We start from the raw sequence: 24,879 nt of genomic DNA, 5'->3' as shown, positions 1-24,879 counted from the left end.
CCATTTCTAAATCTGATACCACTGACTCAGGTGAAGAGGACCTTAAGTCTGTGTGTGATATGGAGGATTCCTGCAGTGCCTGTATAAATTCAGGAACAGGTGAGTCTGGTGAAAGTGGTCTACATTCATCTCTGGATGCAGTTGAACCAGGAGATACTGCTCTGTCTTCAAAAAGCCAGGGGATGTACAAATCTGTTTCTAAATCCTCATCTGAAGGTACTGATTCGGGTGATGTGGATCTGTAACCTTTAAACTCAAGATACGTCTCTAGCAAAGCCTGTTTAAAGTCAGGCAAAGGAGAATCAGGAGAAAGTCTTCTGTATTTACTCAGAGATGCTAAGGACTCGGGAGACGAAGGTCGGTCTTCTACAACCATTGGGAAAGATAATTCCATTTCTAAATCTGATACCACTGACTCAGGTGAAGAGGACCTTAAGTCTGTGTGTGATATGGAGGATTCCTGCAGTGCCTGTATAAATTCAGGAACAGGTGAGTCTGGTGAAAGTGGTCTACATTCATCTCTGGATGCAGTTGAACCAGGAGATACTGCTCTGTCTTCAAAAAGCCAGGGGATGTACAAATCTGTTTCTAAATCCTCATCTGAAGGTACTGATTCGGGTGATGTGGATCTGTAACCTTTAAATTCAAGACACGTCTCTAGCGAAGCCTGTCTAAAGTCAGGTAAAAGGAGAATCAGGAGAAAGTCTTCTGTATTTACTCAGAGATGCTAAGGACTCTGGAGACAAAGGTCGGTCTTCTATGACCATTGGGAAAGATAATTCCATTTCTAAATCTGATACCACTGACTCAGGTGAAGAGGACCTTGAGTCTGTGTGTGATATAAAGTAGTCTTGCAGTGGCTTTCTGAATTCAGGTATGGGTGAGTCTGGTGAAAGAGGTCTAAATTTATCTTCGGATGCAGTTGAACCAGGAGATGCTGCTCTGTCTTCAAAAAGCCAGGGGATGTACAAATCTGTTTCTAAATCCTCATCTGAATGTACTGATTCAGGTGATGTAGATCTATACATTACTGTTAACTTGGGAGGTTCAGTATAGGTGTAATGGGGTACTGGAGAGTCTGGTGACAAATCCTGGTATTCAGAGGAAGACAAAACTGATTGCGGAGAATCTGGTCTCTCCTTGACTTCAAACAGCTGAGATATCAATGGAGCAAATTCAATGTCTGATGCAGCTGATTCAGGTGATGCTGACCTATAACTACTGACATCAACATCTGGAAGTAGCAAAGCTGGTGTGAACTCAGGTATGGGAGAATCAGGTGAAAGTCTTCTGTATTTACTGACTGATGCTAAAGATTCAGGAGATGAAGGTCGGCCCTCAAATAACACTGAGAAAGGACATTCCACTTTCACCTCTAAATCTGATGATACTGACTCTGGTGAAGAAGACCTATATTCCATGAATGTGATTAAGGACTCCTGTAGCACCAGTTTTAATTCTGGAACTGGGGAGTCTGGTGAAAGAGCTCTACGGTCATTTAGAGAACCAGTTGATTCAGGAGAGGATGATCTGAAATTTGACATTAACATCAGTGATGTAGGTGAGGAAGGCCAATATTCTGATTCAGAATCAGGTGACAGAGGTCTCTTTTCAACTTCTGGTTCTAATGACTCTGGAGAATCTGGTCTAACTTCCTGTATCAGGTATAGAATTAATCAAAGGTGCATACTCAACATCTGATGTAGCTGATTCAGGGGATGCTGACCTAAACCCAACAAATGATGGAAAACGTTCAACTTCAACTCTTGTGATGAATTGAGGTATAGGTGAATCTGGTGACAGGGCCTGGCGTTCATCTCTGGATGACACTGAATCAGGTGATGGAGGTCGACATTCATGGGATACTATTGGAAATGAGCCATCTTCGTACCCTATATCTGAATAACAAACTGATTCAGGTGAAGTGGATCTATATCCAGCAGTTGAAAAAGTTGGGTGAAGTATAGCCTGCCTGAATTCAGGTATAGGTGAATCAGGTGAAAGTGCCCTGAGCTCATTTTCAGAATTGGGTGTGAAGGATCCCCCTTGCAGCTCCATAAGTGACATGTCTAGAACACCCATCTCAGTCTCTGACATTACAGATAAAGGTGTTGATGACCTGCTAACTGTAACAATGGCAAATGATTCCATGTGTTGGCTAAATTGAGGTAAAGGAGAATCTGGCAATAAGGTGTCCTCTGCTACTGAATCAACAGGAACATATTCTTTACTATTCTCCACATATTCAAACACCTCAGCTGTGTTTACAAAAGCTTCCTTCACATAGTGAGGGTCATATAGATTACATATGAGCTGGTTTGCTCTAAATGTTGCACCAGCTATTGATTGTCTTTCCTCAAGCATGGAAGCAACTGATTCAGGTGAGTCTGCTCTGTGGCCTATAAAGTCCTCTAAAGTTGAAATTTGATGTTCGATATCTGAAAGTACTGACTGTGATGAAGAGGACCAGTACCCAACAGCAGTTGTAACTGATTCAGGTACTGCAGGTGTGAAATCTGGTAAAGGTGAGTCAATTGAAAGCACCTTGTTTTCATCTAAAGATATTGGAGAACTAGGTGATGAAGGTCTACTTTCATTGAAAAACCAGGGGATGCAAAAGTCTGATTCATCATCTGACACTGCAGATTCTGGTGAATATGGCAGAGACTGTGAAGTGTTAGCAAAGGCAATGGAAAACTGGGGAACTGGAGAATCTGGAGACAAGTCTTTCAAAGACTCTGGAGAATCAGACCTGAGTGTACTTATTAATGTCAATTCCCCAGGTGATAATGGCCTGTATTCTGAATCAGAATTAGGTGACACTGGTGTCTCTCTCCCCTCAATCTTTGCTTGCACTGAGAATAGAACATCTGCATTAGATGAATCAGTAGAGTCCAACTTCACACCATCCTCTGACTCTCCCTCTTTTACACCTGAATCCTCTAGAACATACTCCGTTCTAGTCCCAGCATACTCAAAAACAGCCGTTTTACTGCAAAATGTCTCTCCAACATACTGAGGATCACATATTTGAGAAATGAGCTTCCAATGATCAGCATCATAAACAAGTCTATAAACTGGCACCTGGATTGCCTTTAGAGGTTGACTACTTCCACCCAATACATCCTTTTTAGTCTCTGATACTTCCAATACTAATTCCGGTGAGTCAAGTCTCTGCTTGGAAATAACTATGTCTTTACTTGACTGTGCATATTCTGAAATCACTGACTCAGGAAGATGATGATCTTTGGGCAATGACTGAGACTGATTCAATAACCTCTGTTTTGAATTTGGGTACCAGCGATTCATTTCTGTAGTCATCTCCAGAAATTACTGAATCTGGTGATGATGGTCTCACTTCAGAGCACAGTTGTGACACAGACATTGTCCCATATTCTAGATCTGAAGAAACTGAAACAGGTGATGAGGATATTTCCAATGTGGTCGAAACAGCAAATTCTGGTAATGCCTGCCAAAAGACAGGAATGGGTGACTCAGGGGAAAGTGGTGTATTTACATCAACAGAATCTGGGGAAGACAGTTTATTCTCAAAGAATAATGGTAAACACGAAGTTCCACATTCTAGATCTGAGGCCACTGATTCAACTGATGAGGGCCAATCAAATCTGGCATTAAGCATGCATTCTGATAAAGACTGTCTAAACTCAGGAATAGGTGAGTCAGGTGATAGTGCCCTGTATATGTTTACAGATGATACTGAATCAGGAGATCCTGGTCTGTCCTCAAAAAGAAATGAAATGTTTAAATCAGTCTCCTGTTCCAGATCTGACAATATTGACCCTGTTGACACTGATCTGTGATAAACTTGAGAGGGTCCAGAGAAAGAGTTTAAGTACTGAGGAATAGGGGAATCTGGTGTTAAAGCTTGATGACTATCTACAGATCTCCCAGAGTGGGGGGAATCTGGTCTGAATGATTCCAGCACCCTCAGTGATTCTGGTGACATGGGTCTGTATTCTGCTTCAGAATCGGGTGAAAGTGGTCTCTGGGAATTTCCTGATTGCAAAGCAGGAGTTTCATCTCTAACTGCCTCATTCGAATTTATACTTGTTTCAGCAGACTGAAACACTCTTATTTTACTCATGGAGGTCTCTCCTACATACTGTGGGTCATGGATCTGAGAGATAAGCTTCCAAAGTTCTGCATCATATGATAAACTGTAGGCTGGCACTGAATATTCTGGTAAAGATAAAGGTACATGATGCTGAGATACAGAAACTGAAGACTCGGGTCCAAGTGTTTGTTGATCTTTAGGGACATTTGTAATAAATGCAAATGACAGTGGTTTATCATCAGATGCAGTCTCTGAGGACAAAGGAGGTGACAAAGTTTGATCAGATGCTGATGATGGTATCTCTTTATGTGTTTTAGTCATAAATTCATATGATTCATTTTGATATTTTGTAACATTCGGCACAGCTTCATGATCAGTTTTGACTGATTTCTTAGATTTTTCCTTTCTAGCAGATTTTGTATTCTCAGTCACAGGATTGTGCATTTCCTTGTTTGACTTTCCCTCATCAAACAAATCATGAGATAATCCTTCTGTAATTACATCAGTTGACAAGACCCCTGCTGATGGTGTGACAATATCAGAGTGACCACCTCCACATTTCTTGGGATTTTCTTCTAGAGATTTTGACAGAATAAAGGTTGCAATTTTTTCTTCATTTTTTAGCTTCTCTACATAAACGACTACATTTGATTTTGCTGCTGCTTTTTCATTCTGCTTTTTAATACAATGCTCTTCTAAAACAGTTGTAGGTTGTGTCGGTTGAACCACACGTTCCTCTGGAGGTAGGTCAGTTACAGGATCTGTTATTGGCCCATAATCATGAATAGAACCACCAGACTCAGGAGATAATGGCCTGTTCTCAAAATGTGACAACAATGGGTCAGGCTCATACTCTGTGCCTGACAACACAGATTCTGGTGATGATGAGTGATAATTTATGGTAAAACCGTGATGCAAAAGTGGCATGTATTGTGGAATTGGAGAATCTGGGGACAGACACTCATTTAAAGTTTCTGATTCAGGAGAGGATGCTCTAACGTCTAACATCATTGACTGTGGAGAAACTGGTCTATATTCAGACACTGACTCTGGAGAAAGTGGCCGTTCCTCAATATCAGACAAAGATATAATAACCCAGTCTTCTTCATACTTAGATACTAATTCCACTAGTGGTTTGCTGTCTGTATCAAATACTAATGGTTCAGTTGATTTTGATCTATGATCAGCAGATATGTAATCACACGCTACATGTGCAGATTCAGTTGATTGAGGGGAGGGTACTCTATGTCCAATGACAGTTAAAACAGATTCATCCCCAGATGCAACTGAAGCAGGTGATGAAGCTCTATCCTCATGATTTAGTGATGCTGGAGACATGGAGCTATATTCTACAACTGAACATACTGATTCAGGTGAAGTGGATCTCTCTCCTGTCATTACAATAGCTGAGTCTGGGCAATTGTAACTGAATTCAGGTACAGGTGAATCAGCTGACAATGCTCTATATTCATTTACAGATGCTACAGATTCTGGGGATGATGGCCTGTCTTCAAAAGGCATTGATGGCAAAATTGCTGTTTCAATGTCCATACATGATGACACTGACTCAGGTGAGGACGATCTACATTCGCAAGTCATAGAAGACTCAGAAACAGCTTGTCTAAATTGTGGGATAGGGGAGTCAGGTGGAAGCACACAATGTGCAGTGATGGACCCTATGGATTCAGGAGATGATGATCTCATCTCATGGAAATCAGGGGATAGAGTCACATGCTCAGATGTAAAAAGCCACTGCTTGGTTTCTAATATGACAGACTCAGGTGATGATGTTCTGTCCTCTATGTCAAAAGTTAATGACTGGGGTGAGATGGATCTCTCACTGCTATAATCACTGCCTAGTGAAACTGGCCTTCCAAATGGTCTTTTGTTTGAAATCATTGGTGTTAATGGCCTTTCCTCTGTCTCTAACGTTAACAGTGTAGAAGTGCCTCCTGGTGCACTCAATGATGGTTGCCCCTGAGCAGATGCCCCATCATCACTGGTTTCCCATAGAAAAACAGGGGGTGGGAGGGGGGACAAGGGCCTAAACTGAGGTACAGGAGAATCAGGTGAAAGAAAATTCAGCTCATTTACTGACGATGCTGATTCAGGTGATGAGGCCCTACTCTCTGTGAGTAATATTGTTGTATCGGTCACACATTCAGGAGAGGATGATTTGTGATGAACTAAGCTGTGAAGTTCATAAATGGTTTCAGATGAGGATTCTGGTAAACAGGATCTATATCTGGGTGCTTTAATATCAGATATAGACTCTGCAGAGAAAGCCTCATCTTCAGGTTCATTCTGTCTGAATGACAGTGTTTTCTCAAAAGCTGAGTCATGTGACAACTGAATGACGCTGGCTGAGTTAACTTTTGCTTGAGATATTAAACCTGGGATGGTATGACTGACATCAGAAGATCCTGCTAATTCCTGTGTGGTTATATCCTGGGTTTGATTTATGCTGTCACTGGATCTGACATCAGGGTCATCTGAAATTGTGGCCTGGTAAACATCAAGCTCATGCTCGGAGTTTGAAACATCTTCATTAGTCTTTATGTGTCTGGTAGCTCCCTCAACTTCATCTTTCTTGACTCCAGCTTGAATTGCATCTTCAGGGGATAGATTCATGGGCATTACAGACAGATCCTCATTACCTGAATCTATCAGCTCAACGTCATACCCATACAGGACTTTATAAAGTCGACGTGAAACTTCATCCATGTGTCTTGAAGCCATTTGTTTGGTCTGTGTGGATTCTGTTGTTGCAGTATCATAAACAGTAGTCCCAGACATAGGCTGAGTAGACTGAAGCATTTGCTCACTTGTTGATTTTTGTGTAAAGCATACCTTCTCAGAGACCTCAGTGGTCTCCGTAAACTCTATAGACAATTTCCTGAAGTCTTGCTCAGCTTGTTCACACTCAATCAAGCTATCTCCAAAATCAGTCATAGACAATGGTCGACTCTCGCACACACCTGTTCGAGAGTTATTGGATGTCTCTCGCCAAGGCCAAGATGATGAATAATGAACATCGTATTCAGAATGGGTAGTTTGTAGACACTCTAAGCTCCACTCCTCTCCTCCCTCTGCCCCCTCATATCCAGCAGCCCATTCCTCATCACATGGTTCAACAGTGGGGTAAGGAGGTAGGGTAATCTGGGCACCCAACCTGGGCCCCCCTTTGTACACAGGGTCGATCACATGGGATCGGAGGTTGTAGGGAGAAGTGCGGTACAATGTGAAGAAAGGACTTACTTGTTTAAAACTGCCCGTGTGTACCGAGTCTGTCAGTTCCTCATATATTCTTTGTGATGAGCTGAAAAAAAAAAATATATATATATATATTCAATATTCACTAGGTGAGACTGCTAGTCAGCTGGTAGCAGTGGTCTTATGTATAAGTATTCTTTCACATCATATCACTTTATTATGTAATAAACTTAATATATTAATATATTCCACAAAACACTAATGTAAGCTACTACTTCAGCAGTAATGATTACTACGTATGAAGCCCAACTAAAATCTAAAAAGACATTCCAGACATTCTGCCTGTGGGTGCAGTCACATGAATTAAACCTTCTGGATAACTTACTATGTTGTCTCCATCTCTTTTTGTAGTTTCTCTCTCTGGGCATTTCTAAGAAGGCCTGTTGCTGTGGAGTCTGTCTCTGATCGTCCTGTCGTCTCATGAAGTGATGACAAACTGGAGGACAGGTCCTCTGCTGACACCATGGGTACCTCTTGTCCTGAGCCTGGACTCCTACGTGTGGTCTCTGTGCGCCTGCCTGGCCTGGGGCTGTCAATGTCTTCATGAAGGGCAGAGAAACCTGACAAAGGATACAGTGAAGGAGTTTAGTACAGGCATAGTTAGTATACATGATTGAATTCTATAGAAAAACAATCCATCAGAACATTATACATAGACATAAACATCATCAGTCTACTTCATGCATTAGCTTGTACACCTTCACTATGGTCAAGTGCTATGGTCCGCTCGATTTCTGCATAGGTATGTGATGATGTCTCCTCCTGAGTGGACTTGATTATCTTGGTTTCAATGAGGTGAACAATGTCCATTCGGTTGATCTTTGTCAGTCTTTTGATCAGTGTTGATTCTGTTGAAGTAGAAAACAGAGTTAAAAGTTCCAATTTAAATTTGAATAAGACCCTCTACTTGGTACTTGATTCAAAAGCAATAATTCTGCGAAACATATGCCCTATTTATCACAAACCTGTGGCATGCTTTCCTTCCCTCTCTGCCCAGAGTTTCAAAAGAGCATGGCTTTGGTCTTGCAGTGAGTTTGGGTTTTCAATCCTTATCAGGTTAATCCTCTCCTCACTGAAGTCCAGTTCCCGTGCCAACTCTGTGGAGAAAATAAGATATAAGAATGAGTGACAATATGAAGATACACGTAAAATATCTGAAATGATGCTTCTTTAAAGCCTGCCAAAGTAAGCAATAATGTATATTTGAGCTTTATGGCTTCATCATTGTTACTAAGATGTGACTCACCCGTCCAGCTGAAGCCCAGGTGGTCGGCTATAATGGCCAACCGTTGCTCGTTTCTCTCTGCTTCATCCTGTGGGTCTACTGCAAATACCACCAGACAGCCATGAGCGGTCAGGGCCGCAAGGTATACCAAATCAAGTCACATTTACAAAGGTTATCCAAAAAAATCTTCACTGGCTTTCTTGTTTTTGTTCTACGAACTATTTGGTTAATCCTCAAATCAAATTAAGGAATTGTAAAGTAAAAAATATGCCTGCAAAGAACAGATGTGATAGATATTGTAGTGAAGCTATGATTAAGAAATGTACATTTCAGTCATTAGAAAATTATTGTCAATGCATGTGATTGTTCAGATGATTATTTACACATTAAAGGTTGTAGTAACTAAGTTTTTACAAGTTGTTTTTCCTTTAAGCCTTTAAGTCAATCTTGAGATTTCTGCACACATAGAAGGAAAGAGAGACATCATTACAAACACAAAAACAGCTCAACCAACACAGCCACATGGATTCTTCAGCTACAACGGGACTTAACTACAAGAGACAGAGAGGCAGCACCTTTACAGCTAGTGTAGTAATGAGGCAGAAGAGATAGAGAATAGCCCCTTAAACTGGGGGATACCTTGACTTTGGACTTTATCATCTGGGATTCGCTGCATCTGTGTCTCAACAGGGTCGTCCCACAGTGGTCTAATGGGAAAGACGTCTCCTGGGGGAGGGAACTGCATCTCAGGGAAAGTTTCGCTTTCTATGAATGATGGATCAATGAGACTGCTCTCATCATCTGAGTTGCCGGCTGCAGCCTCTTGTTCTTTCTCTGTCTCTGCCTGTGCCAACCTTGCCACAAGTTTTGCCGCTTCATCGCTTATCTCTTCAAAGAACTCAATGGACTTTTTGCGTGTCTCACTTTTCTGTTTAGTGGGTGCTGGTGATTGAGATGGCTGACCACTTTTGCCCCGGACTGGCAATCTGGATTGGAAGCCTTTAGTTTTTGCTGACTCAGCACTCGAGGGACGACCCTGTACTTTTTTAGCAGATGGCCTGGTAGACTCCCCCTCACAGAAGCTCTTGGCTTTAGAAGATGGTGTCTTGGTTTTGACATCCACAGAGGGACCTGCGTCTGTCTCAGATTTTCTCCTTGTATCCTTTTTTACAGGGACTTTAAGTTTTTTGGGTTCTTGGGTTGATTCAACACGTTTGACAGTAGAATCAGGCTTGACAGTGCTAGCTTTGATGGGAATTCTAGATTTAGATTCAGAAGTGAATGAGGCCTCTTTCTTAAGAGTGGTTGAAGAGGAAGTTGCATGAGATGGAGAGTGAATTGTGGATTTACTGGAACCTTGAGGAGCAGATTTAGCTTGTGTTTTGCCTGCAGTCTTTTTAATGCTACTGGAAGCACTTTGTTTAGACTTGCCTGTAGATTTGGGAGCTTCTATCACTGACTGCGGTTCCTCTGGAGAAGAATCAGAGGACTCTTGGCCCTGCTCAGAGTAAACAGATCTAGTGACTGTGGTTTCTGCTGTTTGTACATTTGTTATCATTTGGTCAGGAAAACTTGTGTCTAAATCTAAGGATCCATCATTTACAGTTTTGTCTGTTTTAGTTTCTACACCTTCAGGGGATGTCTGATCCTTTTTTGTAGGTTTGGCTGAAGCTGAAACGCCCATTTTTGGGATTTTAGATTTGGAGGCATCAGCCTTAGAGATCAGCTGATCACCTTCAGGTGGGGACTGAAGCTGAGATTCAATTGTTTCTTTTGATTTCTCATCTTCCTCAGTTTTAACCTCTAGTGTCAGATTGAGGCCAACTTCAGGTTCTGCTGCTGATCTCCTACCTTCTTGTCTGGCCTCTTCTAAGAGAGGCTCCTCTAAAGGCTGTTCACCTATCTGGAAAAAGGCAAAGCCACCCCCCTCTTCCTCATAGCTCCTCTTAGTCATGTCAATAGCACCACTTCGGGTCATCTCAAAGAGCTTCCCTTCTTGAAACAGAAAAGGGTTGGGCTCACTGGTAGGAGTGCTATCCTCTGTTGGTGTTCTACCAGGTGTTGTGTCTGGAGTTGCTTGCAGAGACTGACGGTCCACCACCAGATTAAGTATCTTCTGTTCCTCCTCTTTGACACGAGCTGCAAAAGTGGCATCATCCTCCCGCATGGCAGACCATGAGTCAGTGTCTACCTTTGCGGTGACACCTTTTGACTCAGTTCTGGGAGGTTCCAATGCCTCATCATCCTCCTCTGTGTCATCATAGATACAGACCTCTGGTTTGAACATTTCCTTTGTTTGATCTGTGGCAACAGTTGCACCAAGTTCAGCTTCTGGTGCTGCTGTATGCCCCCTGTGATCTCCTTTCACTTCATCTGTTACATTGCTACCTGGTTTAAGCATACCAGTCTGTAGCCTGCTAACACCTGACTCTTGACCATCCTTATCATCTTTGTTTTCCCTTGATTTCCTTAAGCACTCCTCCTTTTGCTCATCAGTCCTGTTTTCGGCATTTGCTGTTACAGCAGCCTTTCTGGCACTACTGTCTTTATCAGCTTTTAGAGACGGTGGGATTCTTTGTTCCTGTGCAGCTTCCAGTTTGGATTTTGAATGATGCTGGTCTGAGACAGAGTGAGGTCCCTCTGAAGTGACACTGGCTCTTGTGTTCTGGACCTCTTTGCTGTGGGATCCGTCATGCAAACCTGCTGAAAAAGGAGAGGGAGGTTGTACTTTAATATGGGGATCAACAAAAAGAGCTAACTTTGACTCTTCTGTGGGTCTACTGAGCCCACATTCACTTTGCGAAAGCTTCTCAGTTGTGGGCTCTAATGTTTCATAGCTGTCATCCCCTATTTTGGCATCTGCTGAGGGAAACAAATCTTTTCTAGAGTTCTTTTTGCTCTTCGCTTCTTGTTCCATCTCATCAAATGTTTTTATTTTGGCTGCCATCTTAAACATCTCTTCCTCTGGAGTGATTTTTCTCTTAGCTTCATAGCTGTCTGATGTATCCTCTTCTTCAGGGTCTTCAGGGATGACAGCCGGTTTGGATGGAACAGAGAGGAATGTATGGTCAGGGGGTTTGGGGTTTACCTCATAACTTACCTCTTCAGAACTAGGAGTATCAGGGGAGAGGGGACTCTTACCAGAACTTGTCATCTGAGATGTCTGCTCACAACTGTCATCATCAGCACTAGCCTCATGGTCTCGAAGCAGCCTACCACGTAAAGCATCATGAGGGAATTCTGTAGATTTGGAGGACTCTGGATGGCTAGAGGATTTACTAGGTGGGCCTAGTGTTGATGGGAAGGAAGGTTGGCTTTTTTGCTCTACAGGGCTGCTCTCTAAGGAGTCATGAGGGGGTGATTCCTTGGTTGGGCTAGGTTCAATAGAGTCTGGGGACTTATGGGAGGAATTTTCTTCCATGAGAGGACTACCCTCTAGAGAGTCTCTGTGGCTTATTGTCAAAGAGTCATCAGCTAATGGACTGAGAGCATCTGAGTCTTGTTTTAAAGGCAGCTCTAAGCTTTCATGGCGCTGAGAGGAGGATCTAGGGGCTGGAGAACCAACTAAAGACAATGTTAGTTGACGATCAGGGCTCTCATCATCGCTAAGAAAAGTTTCTACAGTCTCTGAAATTCTCTTTGTAAGCTTTTGAGGCTTAGATGGCTTAGACTCACTCCTCCTAACAGATATGGACTCACTTGTAGTGTGGTCATCTGCAGCCTCGCTGGAAGAGACAGGGAGGGTCAATTCTGTAGATAGTTGGTCACCACTGGCCCCTACACCAGAGTCTCCAGACTTCTCTGTGTCTTTACTTTCTTTTTTGACTGTTGTGGTAGCTGGTGCTGAGGTTGTAGCGGCCTGCTGTCCAGTTTTAGGAGAAAGACACAGACTTTCAGGGCTTGTGCCTGGAGTGGCTAAACCCTCATGTTTGTAGCTGTCCTCAGAGCTCAGATGAGGGGTTCCATCTCCAGAACTAGCACTTAGTGAGTCTGCCACACCCTCATGTTTTAAGCTGTCAGAGCTGTCATCAAGGCCACCGTTTCCAAAATCTACTGTTTCAGTCAGCTCTGAATGGGCAGCAGCAACTGACTTGGTTTCTTTCTCTCTGTCCTGCTGAGTGGTCTCTTTCTTGCCTGGTTTGGAATCCAAAGATACTTCTCGCTCTTGAGAAACACGTGAGGTTATTGCTTTGGTCATGGATTTTGATTGGATGGTTTCAGATTTTGTGGTTTTCTCTGCTCTTGACGTAGTGGATGTTTTGAGCTCAAACAGCCCAGACTTTCTCTTCGAAGGGTCCTGCCCCGTTTGGAATGCTTGCATCAGTTCTTTAACTGACATAGTCTCCTCAAGTTTTTCAGATTCAGCTTTAGGGGATTTGGGGGGGGGCTGTTTTGTTTTAGGGCTTTCTTTGGCTTTGGAAGAGGGTTTGCTCATAACAGGCAATTGTGAAGGCTTGCTTCCAGTGACCTTTTTGCTCTTTTGCTCTGCCTCTACTTTCTGTTGTAAAGCTTTAACTTTGTCCTTTATTGACCCAATGGGAGTTTCCTCAACCACTGGGGATACGGGCGATGCTGGGGCAGGGGCTGTAGGCACACTTAGAAGAGCACCTGCCTCTGTTGATTCCTCTGCCTGCCCCTGGTCTTTCCCCTTTCTTCTGACTGGCTTTTTAACATCACCAGCAGTGGGTTTGTCATGCACTTTGGTTGGAGTAGTTGGTTTTGCACTTTTGCGTAGTACAACATCAGTGAATCTTTCTTGGATGGCTGATTCTTTTTTAGCTTTTACTTTGGAGGTTACTGGTGCATCCAGGAGGTATTCTTTAAGGTCACCACTGTCCTTTATGGCTTTGGGTCTGGGAGCCCCTCTGTTAGCTCTAGTTTCACGTAAGACAGGCTCTTGAATTTCTAAAGCTGCCATCTTTTTGGCCTCTTCTATCTCACTGTCTGTGAGGAGAACCCACTCCTCTGACATCCTAGCTGCTTTCGCTGCCTCCTCTGCCATCTCACCCTCATATGTTCCACTCCTTAGTATCTCACTGACTTTTTCTAGGTCCTCTTTGACTTTCTCTAAGTCCTTCTCCATTATTTCTAATGGTTCTCCAGAAACGTCCTCAGTCCCTTTCTCTAGACCACACCCTCCTAAGGAAGGGGATTTCTCAGTGGAGTCTGCAGTCAAGATGGCAGTCATTTTGATCAAATCTTGTTTCATCTCTGACACGTCGGATAGGAGGTCTGGTTCTCGAATCAGCTCTGATTTCAGGACTGATGTCTCCGTCTCTTCATCTTCCATATGGAAGAAGAACAAGTAAGGAGTAAAGAAAATCAAAAATTCAAATGAAAGGAGACAGACATTGGAGAATGTGGTCAGGACAAGATTGGAGCACACTGCAGGGATCATAGGACAACAAATTCACAATGGGTTCTACATCAGGATATCAGAGGAATTGGGCTTAAACTTTCATATGTTTCTGGGGAATTGTGGTAAAGCAAAGACTAAATCATACCAATGGGAAGGGATATGAGCAGGAAATAACTTGCTTATACACTCAGCACACCCACACTCACAAGACAAAACTATACCACAAAACTAACATACTTAAAAATCTATACCAACAGTGAGTGAAACCAGGTGACCAAAAGACCAACACGTACAATGAAAAAAGGGACAACAAAGGAAACAAAGAAACAACATCAAAACATCTCAAGATTGCTTAGATGTATGACAAATGTCAATGTGATGGGAGATGAAAATGGCTTGAAAACAACTCAGAATGCTAGTTGTCTATCAAAGAAAGCCAGTGATAACTTATACAACATATGATGGTTTGCCATGCTTTTCATTCTAGAACAGAGGAGGTCATCTACTTTCACAGAAACTACAGAGGAGGACATCAAGAATACTAGGAGGAGACATGTTGCAGGGAGGGACAATATTTTAATTCCCTTTGCCATCCGGTCTGTCTTTTGCCTAATTAACATTTGAAATATAACTGAAATAATAAGTGACATAACACAAAAAACAGGCACAAAACCATAAGGAAATGGTGTTGTGAGGAAACATTCCAAAATCAAAGCACACCAACAAAAGAACAAATGAACTCTTATTAACAAGTCATTACATTTTATCATACAGACACACAAGCACACACACACGTATGTAAGGCAAGTTATTTCCATGCAAAGCAAAGGGAAGTGCTGATGGAAAGGTCCTGGTGAGGAGTGAATGGAGTCAGTAAAAATTTTAGTGAAGTTTCAAGTGCTCATAATCAAGAGCTGCTAGTTAATATGTCCTCATTCAATAATGTGGTGAGTTTTTGATCCATTTACTTAACTACTGTTAGTATTCAGTGTTCAGCATCTGTATCATCAACATTGATATTCTTTTGAAAATACATACATGTCAATGTCAATTTTATTTCTATAGCACATGGAATGTTAATAACATATGTGTGATGTATAATAATATATGTCATGTATAACATGAATTGTTTTATTGCTACATGAACAAGGCAAGGAGGATAAAGTGGAATTAAGATTTAAAGTGGGTGAGGAGATCAACTACTTTTGCTTTACCATTACACTAGAGGACTACAGCTGGAGGAATACTAATATTCAGGCCTCTAATTTCCTGGAACTGAGTGCTAGCTTATTCACTAATACCCAGTTTCGGGCGTGAGCAACTCATTTTTCAAATTTAGGTGACCAGAGGTGTAAGCACAACCCTGGCATTGCGTGGCACAAACTGGGAAGGTAGCATCAGCAGGTGGTACATTTCAGTGATAACAAATCACATCAGCTTCTCTCCTCTCCTTTGAAAGTTGCTCTCATTCCCTCCTGCTGCTACCTTTATAATGATGGCCACTGTTATTAAACTAACTGCACTATATCCCACAAGAGGTTATTAAACACATTATTGGTAGTAGTGTCTCACTGATCTAACCCTTACTTAGTATTTTTTGTAAGAAGACTCATTGTAAGGTAAAAGTGCTGGCACTTTTATGCCAAAGCAACTAGCCAAATTGCATTGTGCCACCTAAGCTGTATAAACACTGGCGTGTTTATACAACCCAAACGCATCACTCCATCCACCTCAACACAAATTGGTTGGTTTGGAGCCACCAAAGCACAAGCACAGCAAAATTGACACAATGAAAATGGCATTGTGACACATGCTAGCACTACTGCTGACTTTTAGGCCAGCACAAAATTAGAGGCCTCTGTCACATTAACATCACCACAGTATGAATGAGTTTAATTTTCATGTACATACGTAAATGGCAGTGTTTAACTCTTTCTCCATATGTTCGATCTCAAATTGTGATGTGGAAAGAGTTAAATTGAAGACATTGAGGCAGGTGTGAAATCAGAAAAAAGGAAAGTAAAAGTTAAGCCTCAGGAGAAAAATAACATTGACATGAGGAGGTGCAGGTAAGGCCTTTTTGTTTGTGTGACAAGACAAAAATACATGAAGCTTAAAGGGCTTTGATAAGATGTACATAGTCTAGACTTAAGTTAATGATGAATGGGTGTCACAGTGTATCAGTGTTCTATGTTCATGTTCTGCATTCTATGTTCAATGCTCATCACATTAGTCTTGAATGAATGACCCATACATTATCAGTGCTGTTATTAGATTAGTTTGATTGCTAAAGACATGCAGTATTATCAAAGAACAGAAACTATTTTAGTATGTAAGTTATAGCAAAAATTAAATGGGAATAAATTCTTACATTTCTCTAGCGTTCTGCTGGTCTGGAAAAAAAAATATGGAAAATGGATCACTGTTAGTCTTGTATCATCAGTTGCACGTACCAAATATTTTAACTCTACTACTACTAATACTACCACTATGTAACTGCTACTTTAGGGAAAAAGAACACATGGGATGTGTAACAACAGCAAAAACGAGCTACACTACTGAGAGATCTACTAAAGTCAACAAAATATATCAGAAATCTGACTACTTGTGAACATGTTCTATATTTAGTCCAGATGGTAAGACAGTGGACAGGATAGATCAGCAGAGCTAGTTGGTAGAAGAGGGAGGGGGAAGCGGTGGCTGCTTTTACCTCTTCCTCTTGCTCTTGGTCTGAATCGGATTCCTTTTGAGAGCAAGAAGCAGCGAGAAGCAGAAAGATGTACAGATAGAAAAAACGGCAACATTAAAAAGAGAAAAAGACAGGGGGAAATGTATGGTTACCATAGCAATGAAGACAACAGGTCAGTGTGATTTCAGGGAAAGTAGTCAAAGCTGCATTAGGCAAAGAGTTTGTATATGAAAATCTTAAATCCTAACCTTGTTAGCCTGAATCACACCTTGATCATTTTTTGCCCTTTTGATCCTTTGAGATAAAGCATTTTAAATCATTTATATTTACTTTTTTTCTCATCTGATTATAGGCCACCATCCTGTAAAGTTGCTTAGTACAGCCTTGAAGTTGGTTCACCAGGGAGAAAGGTCAATTTAACAGTGAGAAGTAACCAACACTATAAAGCAATAGTCATGGCTGCTCATAGCATTTGCAAAATTTGCTGCTTGGGATGTCAAACATTTATGAGACTCATCTTTATACTTCAGGATATTGAATAAAAAATAATTGGGGTGAGGTTTTGCGACAATGTAAGTGAAGCGATAGTATGTATACAGAGAGACAGTACAGCAACAGAGCAAGATATAGTGAACAGCTGGTACTGACTTACAGATACAGAAAGGCTCCTCTGTTGCTGAGTAAAACAACAGCATGGTATCCTCACCTTGCAGTATGATGGGAGGGTGATGTTGAGGTTGCATATGGCATTTTGGGTGAGTGACCTGTAGTTCCTGGGCTCTTTCATAAAGGACAGACGGCCACATGGCTCCTGAGTGTTGTCTCTGATCTGTAACAGTCAAGCAGTGCAGCATTAGTCAGTTGTTCATCAGAAAAAAGTCAATGCTACATGCAATAAAAAAAACATGAAGAATTATGTGCAGTTAAATTTAAGTCTTGTTTCTGTGTATAACACACAAATAAGGAATGGTGCTCACTTTGATGAAGAGTGCTAGTCTGTTCTCCTTAAAGGCAAAGAAGCTAAAGAGATGATGCTGGCCACTTTTGGTGAGGGGAACAAGGTTTCCAAAGCAGTCTGCATAGATAGGTTTGCCTTCCAGGACCTGAGAAAAATAACAGGCTGATAAGTACAGTGGCTAACATGACAACATATAACTGACAAAAACACTTAGTCAAAACCTTTTCAGTAGTGATCTGTTATAGTCACCATATCTTGATTAATGCAATTAATTGTATTCAAGGTTTAAACCCCCCAAAAATCCCATGCATTTAGCTGCTACAAAATGCCACTTATAGGCTTTTAAAATGAGGTAAGCTACACCAAGACATTGTCACAGCAATCACTTTTACACTATGTTGTATTTGGCAGAAGCTGTGGTTGCTGAGTCATTCCTCCTCCGCTCTCCTTTCTCACCTCTACGTCTCGGCTGCGGGCCACCTCAGTGAAGTTCTCCTGCTGTTCCAGTGTTTTGTCGATCTTGTCGTCAGTCATGCAGAAGCAGCGCAGGCGGGCCTCGATGGGGTCGTGGGTCTTGGCAAAGATGACAAACTTGGCCATGTAAGGGACACAGATGATCTCCCGGTACACCTGAGTGGAGAAGTTGACAGATTCCTGGACTTGCCGACAGTCTATGAGCCAGAACCTAGAAATCAGGAGAACCGGTCAGGTTAGGTGTTAGAACAGCAATAAATATTCAGTAATTGCACTTGAACAAATTATTTTTAGAGTTACCTAGCAGACACATTGGTGGTAAAGGAGACACAGTCATTAATAAACGTTAATGGAGTGGTTCCTGTTATATCCTCCCATTGGGCTGGCGTAGTTCCACCTACATATGAACACAAACACAAGATTGACATATTAGCATGTGTCTTTAGTTGTGTTTTTGGATTGGTCTATTCACAGATTCATGTGTGTTCTCTAACCAGTGATACTACAGAGCAGTCGTAAGGTGGGCGTGTCCCCTCCAAAACCATTTAGGACTGGATCTGAGTTGCTCTTGGGGACAGGGATGGTCATGGTGATGGGTTTATGGAACTTCCTCCTGCGCGGCTCCAAAGTGACAATGGGGCTGAAGGTGGCCTTGTTCCCCAGGATCTTCCTCACCACATCTATATTCACAGGCTGGGCCTGGAAGAGTAGACAGGGTATACATTGACCTTACCTTATGCTACCAGTACAGAGGGTTAATATCTGAACTAAGGTCATACACTGAGGATGGTCTACTGACTGAAATGTTGGCTGCAGTAAACATTGTACCAGTCCTGTCAAACAACTGTATACAAGCTATGAAATACAACAACCATGTACAACCATGTACACTTTGCCCACACAGACCATATTTATACATATGCTGATTGATCCAGCCCTGCATCTCCTAAATAACATGTTAGAGTTTCAAACCCCAGAAAAAGCACATAAAATATAACTGACTGGTACAGCTGCTGCCAAAAAATGTATTGTCCAATCACCACTAACACAATGGTTCAAAGGACAGCTGGACACTTTGTTTCCACTACAACTATAAATGTGACAATTTGTTCATTTGAAGATGTAATAGTGGCTCTGAAAGACTTTTTACCCAAATAAGCAATGTTTCATCGTTTTTGAGACATGCTGGTAATGTGCATTTGTAAAGTTGGTGGTCTCATCACAACTAAAACATCTCAACAACTATTGGTGGGATTTTCATGAATTTCATGATCCCCAGAGGATGAATCCTGATAACTTTGATCATCCCCTGACTAGACACTGACATGAGGCTGATGTTTTTTTTGTCAGGAGTAAAATGTCAGCAACTATTGGATTGACAAATTTGGTTCAGACATCTATATTCTTTTGTCAATTACCTGCAGTCCGACCCTGATCCTCTTGGTGAGGGCCCCCTCAGGAAAAACTGCCTGTACTTGGGGCACAACAGTGCTGCTCAGGATCCCTCCCTCAGGGCCAATCAGATTACTGTCCTGCTTGATGCGCGACACCACTGCAAAGTATTGTGGAAAATCTCTTGTGATGATACGGCAAATGCGCTTCCTCTCCAGCTCCTCCGGTGTGTCCAGCTCTGGTGGATGGAAACAAATCACAGCTGTCAAGGACATTAAGGTTGGATTTTTTTTGCCCACCTAATGATGCAGTCCACTGGTACAACATCAGAGACTGACCCTCATCCATTCCATTGAGTATCTGGTTGAGCTCCTCCTGGGTGTGTTCACAGTGATGCTCCTTCCAGCTTTCCCCTGTTTCACTCCTCAGTATCACCAGCTCCCTCTCTTTCCCTCGCAGGGCAGCAAAGTGGGGAATCTCCACGATCACAGGACTGGAGGGGTAGAGGGCAAGTAGTGTGAGTACAGAATGTGATGGAAGATAACAGTGCGTGTATCAGTGCCTGTGGAAATGTTGGTATACTTGAAACATCTTCAAACTTGATCTAACTGCCTTGGATTTGGTCAAGACCATTATTCAGTGTTGACTTTAGTCACTGTAGCAAAAAAAAAAAAACAAAAACGCAAGCTTCCTTGGTCATTTCACTGCTTTAGCTCAGCGATGGTGACCCAACAAAGGGAACAAGTTGAAAATGAAAAATTATATTTCAATGCTATGTCATCCAGCAATGCACAATTAAGATGGATTAACCAGGAGTGCACTAATTCTACTGTATACTGTAAACTGAGACAGCTTTTTAGATTTGTACACTGAGCTGCTTACCTTGACCATTCACCACATGTAAAAAAGGTGTTGTGAAAGACAATTTTTAAAAAAGCTCTCATAACAAGCTATGAATAGAAGTGCCTTTATGTTTTTGTTCTGTTGTGAAAATCTTTGTCAGTACTTTCTCAGCCTGTAACCATCTATAGAGGTTGAATTAGCCAACATAAAGAAAGTGTTATTGTGGACTATCTATATTTAATTCTTAAGAGTCACTTTAGTACTCACCTGGTGTGCAAAATCAAGCTAGCTACAACACATATCTATAAGAAGCATGCTACATTAAGTACAATCCAAAATGGGACAGACACAACTATTAAAGTAAAACTGCTGATCTTTTCATGTGATATTCAGATGGTTCCTTGGCCTGATGTGACATAATATTTTTTCTATTGTTTCAGTTTTTGACATTAAACATTAAACACAACATTTTCAAATATTTTAGTTAAAAGCTAGCTACAGCATTTTGGAAAATTAGCCTCTTGGTCAAGTTAACATTTACATGACAGGAAGAAAAAATAGAGCCAACCACCAAACCACACAATGTGGTCGAATTTTACCCAATGCCATATCTACTCACAGGCCAAACAACCATCTCAAGAAAACAGGAAGCATGAAAAAGTACACACAAAAATGGGAAAGGCTAAGCAGAGAAGAGCAATGTAATGTCACAGCAATGTGAGGTCTAGAGGGTAATAAGTACCAGATAAAGTGGGGTACAATGCAATAGCACAAGCACGACAACACAGTAATGTAAGGACAAAATAATATCAGATGGAAGGATTTGAAAGGGGAAACAATGAGATCGGCATCCATGAATTGTTTCATATGCAAAACCGTTGGTTTTTTCCACCCTACCCGAGGAATTTTGTCCCCGGCGGACCGAGCTGGAGGATTCTGCTAACCAAACTCTCTCCCTCATTAAGAGGTGGAGGGGCACTGGGGAGGTGAAGTTTACTGTGTGATCAACCAAGCGTCCATTTGCAGCAGTGAGGAAGAAAGAGCACATACAACGTTGTGGTTGGGTGGAAAATATAAACCTTGGGGACTAATGTAAAATACTCGAATGAGATCATCACAATTTGTAGCTGCATGTCTATGGAGACCAAAAGTGTCCAAAATTAAATGAAAAAGAGGAAATTACAAAATAAATTAATGTGAAATAATCCAATAAATTTCAAAAATGTAGCATTTTGAATTTTTATCTCATCCTGCTTCTCACAAATTTATTTTAGATCAGTTACGTTTAGTTTTATTTCTTTCAAGAAATTCACTTTAAAATATCCCACTCACGCAAATCTTATTTTCATGACAACCTTTTTCACCAGTTTTATTTCATAATGCCCCTTTTCCTTATGTTAACAAAGACAAACCAGTAAAAAGAAGCAGGATGAAATACAATTTCATAACAATGAAGAAAGTTTTATAAAATCTGTTGGATTTTTCCACAAATTCATGATTACAGTATACATTTTTGCTGTATTTGTCATTAAATTATTTATTTCAGAATGTCTTATCAATTTAACTAACATATGTTGAAGTTTTTTCAAGGCCAGATTTGACATTTTTACAGTTGCAAATATATGGTAGGCATGGTGTTACTAACATCAAACAAAAAGTGACCATTTACATTCACAACAGGACCAATCACCTTAAGGTAAAGTGAGGCATGTTTTTTTAACTGCTGAGTTTATGGACTGTTGAGTTAAATCAAGAGGAACATGTCTCAGTAGTTTTGGTCAGGGAGAACCTCTGTCACATCAGTGATGGATAGATTATGGATTACTGGATGATGGGTAATTAATTAAATATAGTGGCAAACTCATAAATGTAAGATGAATGTTTTTATACTATACAATCTTCAACATTACCAGCAGAGGGCAGAATTTGAGGGAACATATCAAATCAATCATGGTGCAATATAGTGGAGGTGGAGTTAATTAGAAAGGCTTTTGCCTTACAGGTTAAGGGATAAGGTTAAAAAGAGTTAGACCGCAGCTGTTATGAAAGAAAACAGGGCATGCAGAAGAGCAAAGATTAACAGATCCCTGGCGCTGGGAGAAAGCAAGAGCAGATACAGAAACAGTTTTAGTAAGGCAGAGGCAGGGGGAAATTAATCTGAAAGAAAAAGGGCAGCAAGTTGTAAGCTTCTTACAATACAAATTAATCAACGGTCTGAATGTAGAGGTAGTAGTAACTCTTCTTCCTGTCTTACCAAAGATCTCTTTTACATTGAATGTACATCTTTAACAGATATGAACACATTTTAAATTCCATTTGTCCATTTAATTCCCAAGATATTTCACACTTTTTTGCTACCCCTCCATTTTCACTCCTCTACATTTACTAACTTCCACGGCATTCATTCATTCCATCATCCATTGAGATGATGGAATGAATGAATGCCTTGCCTGTAGCCTTACCCAAGAAATTGGGCTCCAGAGGGCCCCACTTCGATGAGCCTACTGGCCAGGCCTTCTCCCTCAACCATCGGGGGCATGGTAGCCAGTCGGTGCCTCTTCACCAGCCGGCACGTCACCCGTGTGGGTGCGCTGCACTTCCTGGGCGGGATGATGATGCGCAGGCCGTTGTGCCGGCAACCACGCATGGCTCCACCCCTGGCATCCACCATGAAGCTGACCAGGAAGCTAGGGGGAGGAACAGGACGTATTTCCAGAAATTAAAGACATTATGCCCATTGAGGCATTATGCCCATTAAGTGATGAGAATGTAGACACCAAAGCTTCTTGGTAGACTGTTTATCCAAGTGCTAACACTGACAGCATCTCAAAAATAAAAATATTGAGGGCTGAAGTGATTACTCATCCAAAGTGATATGCTTATACTGCTAATGTTAATGTTTTGTGTTGTTAAGTTGGGAGATTTACGTTCATTTTTGGTTCTGGAAACAACAGCTGACAAAACAATCTTCATTCAATGTACATTTTCTTGGTTGTTGTGTAGCTTTAAGTCATATAACACAGTCTCCATCTGTAAACAGTAGTTGAGTGGAGATTGTTTTGTCTGCTAAAGTTTCTAAGGTAGTGTCAGGCCCAACTTTTAGGCCAACAAAGTATGAAAAGTGCTCTAAAAAAGGAAATGTTTAATCATCTACAGTTCCCTGACAACTGAGAAAATTCTGATGCCAATGAGGACCATGTGACACAGCTGTAAGCTCCAAAAATGGATGGACCTTGAGTGGAGGTTATTTTGTCAACTATAAAGGACTAGCTTTTTAAAATCTCTGCACAGCAAATAAACCTGAAAACATCAGCTTTATGGGTTTTAAATATTTCGGTGTCTGTTTTCTCAGCACTGAATGGACATGACAAACAACAGCACCATGAGTCTTATTAAACGGCATTCCATTTTTCACTCCATAGCTTGAGACTCTTTGACTTCACACCCCATGCAAAGTGGCGAATACTGTATGCACATGGCTCACACATCTGAATGGGGGGTATGGGTGTGATGAGGTTACATTACAGGATGATACCATTCCAAATTCTAATGTGAATGTGCCTGTGTGGTAGCATCAATAAAACAAACACAACAATGATTAAAACACAATAAAGTGACAAAAAACACTTATTGTTATTGAATTCAGCAACATGACCAGTAAAACTGTTAAGAGACAAAGACTGCCGTCCTCCACTGCTGTGGTTATGTTCAGTATAATAAGAAAATAAAACTTTTCTGATTGACAGACAATCAGGTAATACTCTGCTTAGTGACATCCAAAGAGATTCTCCTGTATTTTGCACAATAATATGCTGAATCTTGTGTAATGCCAAAGTATTCTTCAGACTAAAATGGAACATCGGTACGTTTGTTAGTGGAAACGCACAATTCACAAGACACTGTGTGAATTTAACAAATATGTCCCCAACTTTCACTGCCACTGGACGTCTCATGTGTTATGAGCTGCAGATATCCACAATACTTAATACTTAATTTTCCTCAGCTTGCTTTATCACATAACATAGTGTATCATATTGTGAACCAATTGAAAGATACATAAGGCAGTGCTGGTTAAGGACAGTAACACAAACACCTCCCCACCAGGAGAGCACACTGTGAGGGGAGGAAGGAGAACGATGAAGATGAGGAGAATGATGTAACCAAGGTGCAGAAGGTCACCTGCTGTGGTCTCCATGATCATGGCACGGAGAGGAATGGCTAAAAACAACAACCACATCAGACAGAAAGGAATCAAAAGTCAACCAGAAGCAACTGAGAGAAACAGGACCCCAGAGAGGAAAAACTGAGAAGACAGCAGACAGAATAAAGGGTAGAGGAAACCTCTTGTGGAAGACACTGAGCAGTTACACATTCAACCAGCGCTGGCATGATAACTTCAGTTTCTGTGGCTGCTAATGTACAACACATTGTGATTTAATTGCACAGAAATCTCACTCATGTTACTTCAGTTATGCACTGTTTTTGTAAACATGAACAAAATTTTTATGCTTTTTGTATTTATACAAATATACTGTCTACAGATATATAGAAATAGAAAAATTCCTGCTAGTTATTCTGGTAGTCTGATGAT

General features: G+C 41.3%; 1 protein-coding gene across 1 annotated transcript in view; it reads right to left on the bottom strand.

Annotated features, from left to right (window-relative positions):
- The window catches only part of LOC108882077 (ankyrin-2), a 93,626-nt gene that overhangs the window by 12,037 nt on the left and 56,710 nt on the right, over window positions 1-24,879 (bottom strand). Inside the window, 18 exon segments of the mRNA XM_051075720.1 lie at window positions 7,334-7,394; window positions 7,674-7,908; window positions 8,047-8,196; window positions 8,314-8,445; window positions 8,595-8,672; window positions 9,213-13,856; window positions 16,304-16,325; window positions 16,643-16,675; window positions 17,328-17,450; window positions 17,599-17,724; window positions 18,036-18,264; window positions 18,354-18,450; window positions 18,548-18,752; window positions 19,472-19,683; window positions 19,784-19,938; window positions 21,186-21,284; window positions 22,751-22,975; window positions 24,468-24,506. Coding sequence (XP_050931677.1) covers window positions 7,334-7,394; window positions 7,674-7,908; window positions 8,047-8,196; window positions 8,314-8,445; window positions 8,595-8,672; window positions 9,213-13,856; window positions 16,304-16,325; window positions 16,643-16,675; window positions 17,328-17,450; window positions 17,599-17,724; window positions 18,036-18,264; window positions 18,354-18,450; window positions 18,548-18,752; window positions 19,472-19,683; window positions 19,784-19,938; window positions 21,186-21,284; window positions 22,751-22,975; window positions 24,468-24,506 — 6,865 coding nt within the window.

The sequence above is a fragment of the Lates calcarifer genome, linkage group LG14, assembly GCF_001640805.2.
Source record: "Lates calcarifer isolate ASB-BC8 linkage group LG14, TLL_Latcal_v3, whole genome shotgun sequence".
Classification (NCBI taxonomy): domain Eukaryota; kingdom Metazoa; phylum Chordata; class Actinopteri; family Centropomidae; genus Lates; species Lates calcarifer.
This window is presented reverse-complemented; position numbering and strand designations above follow the sequence as displayed.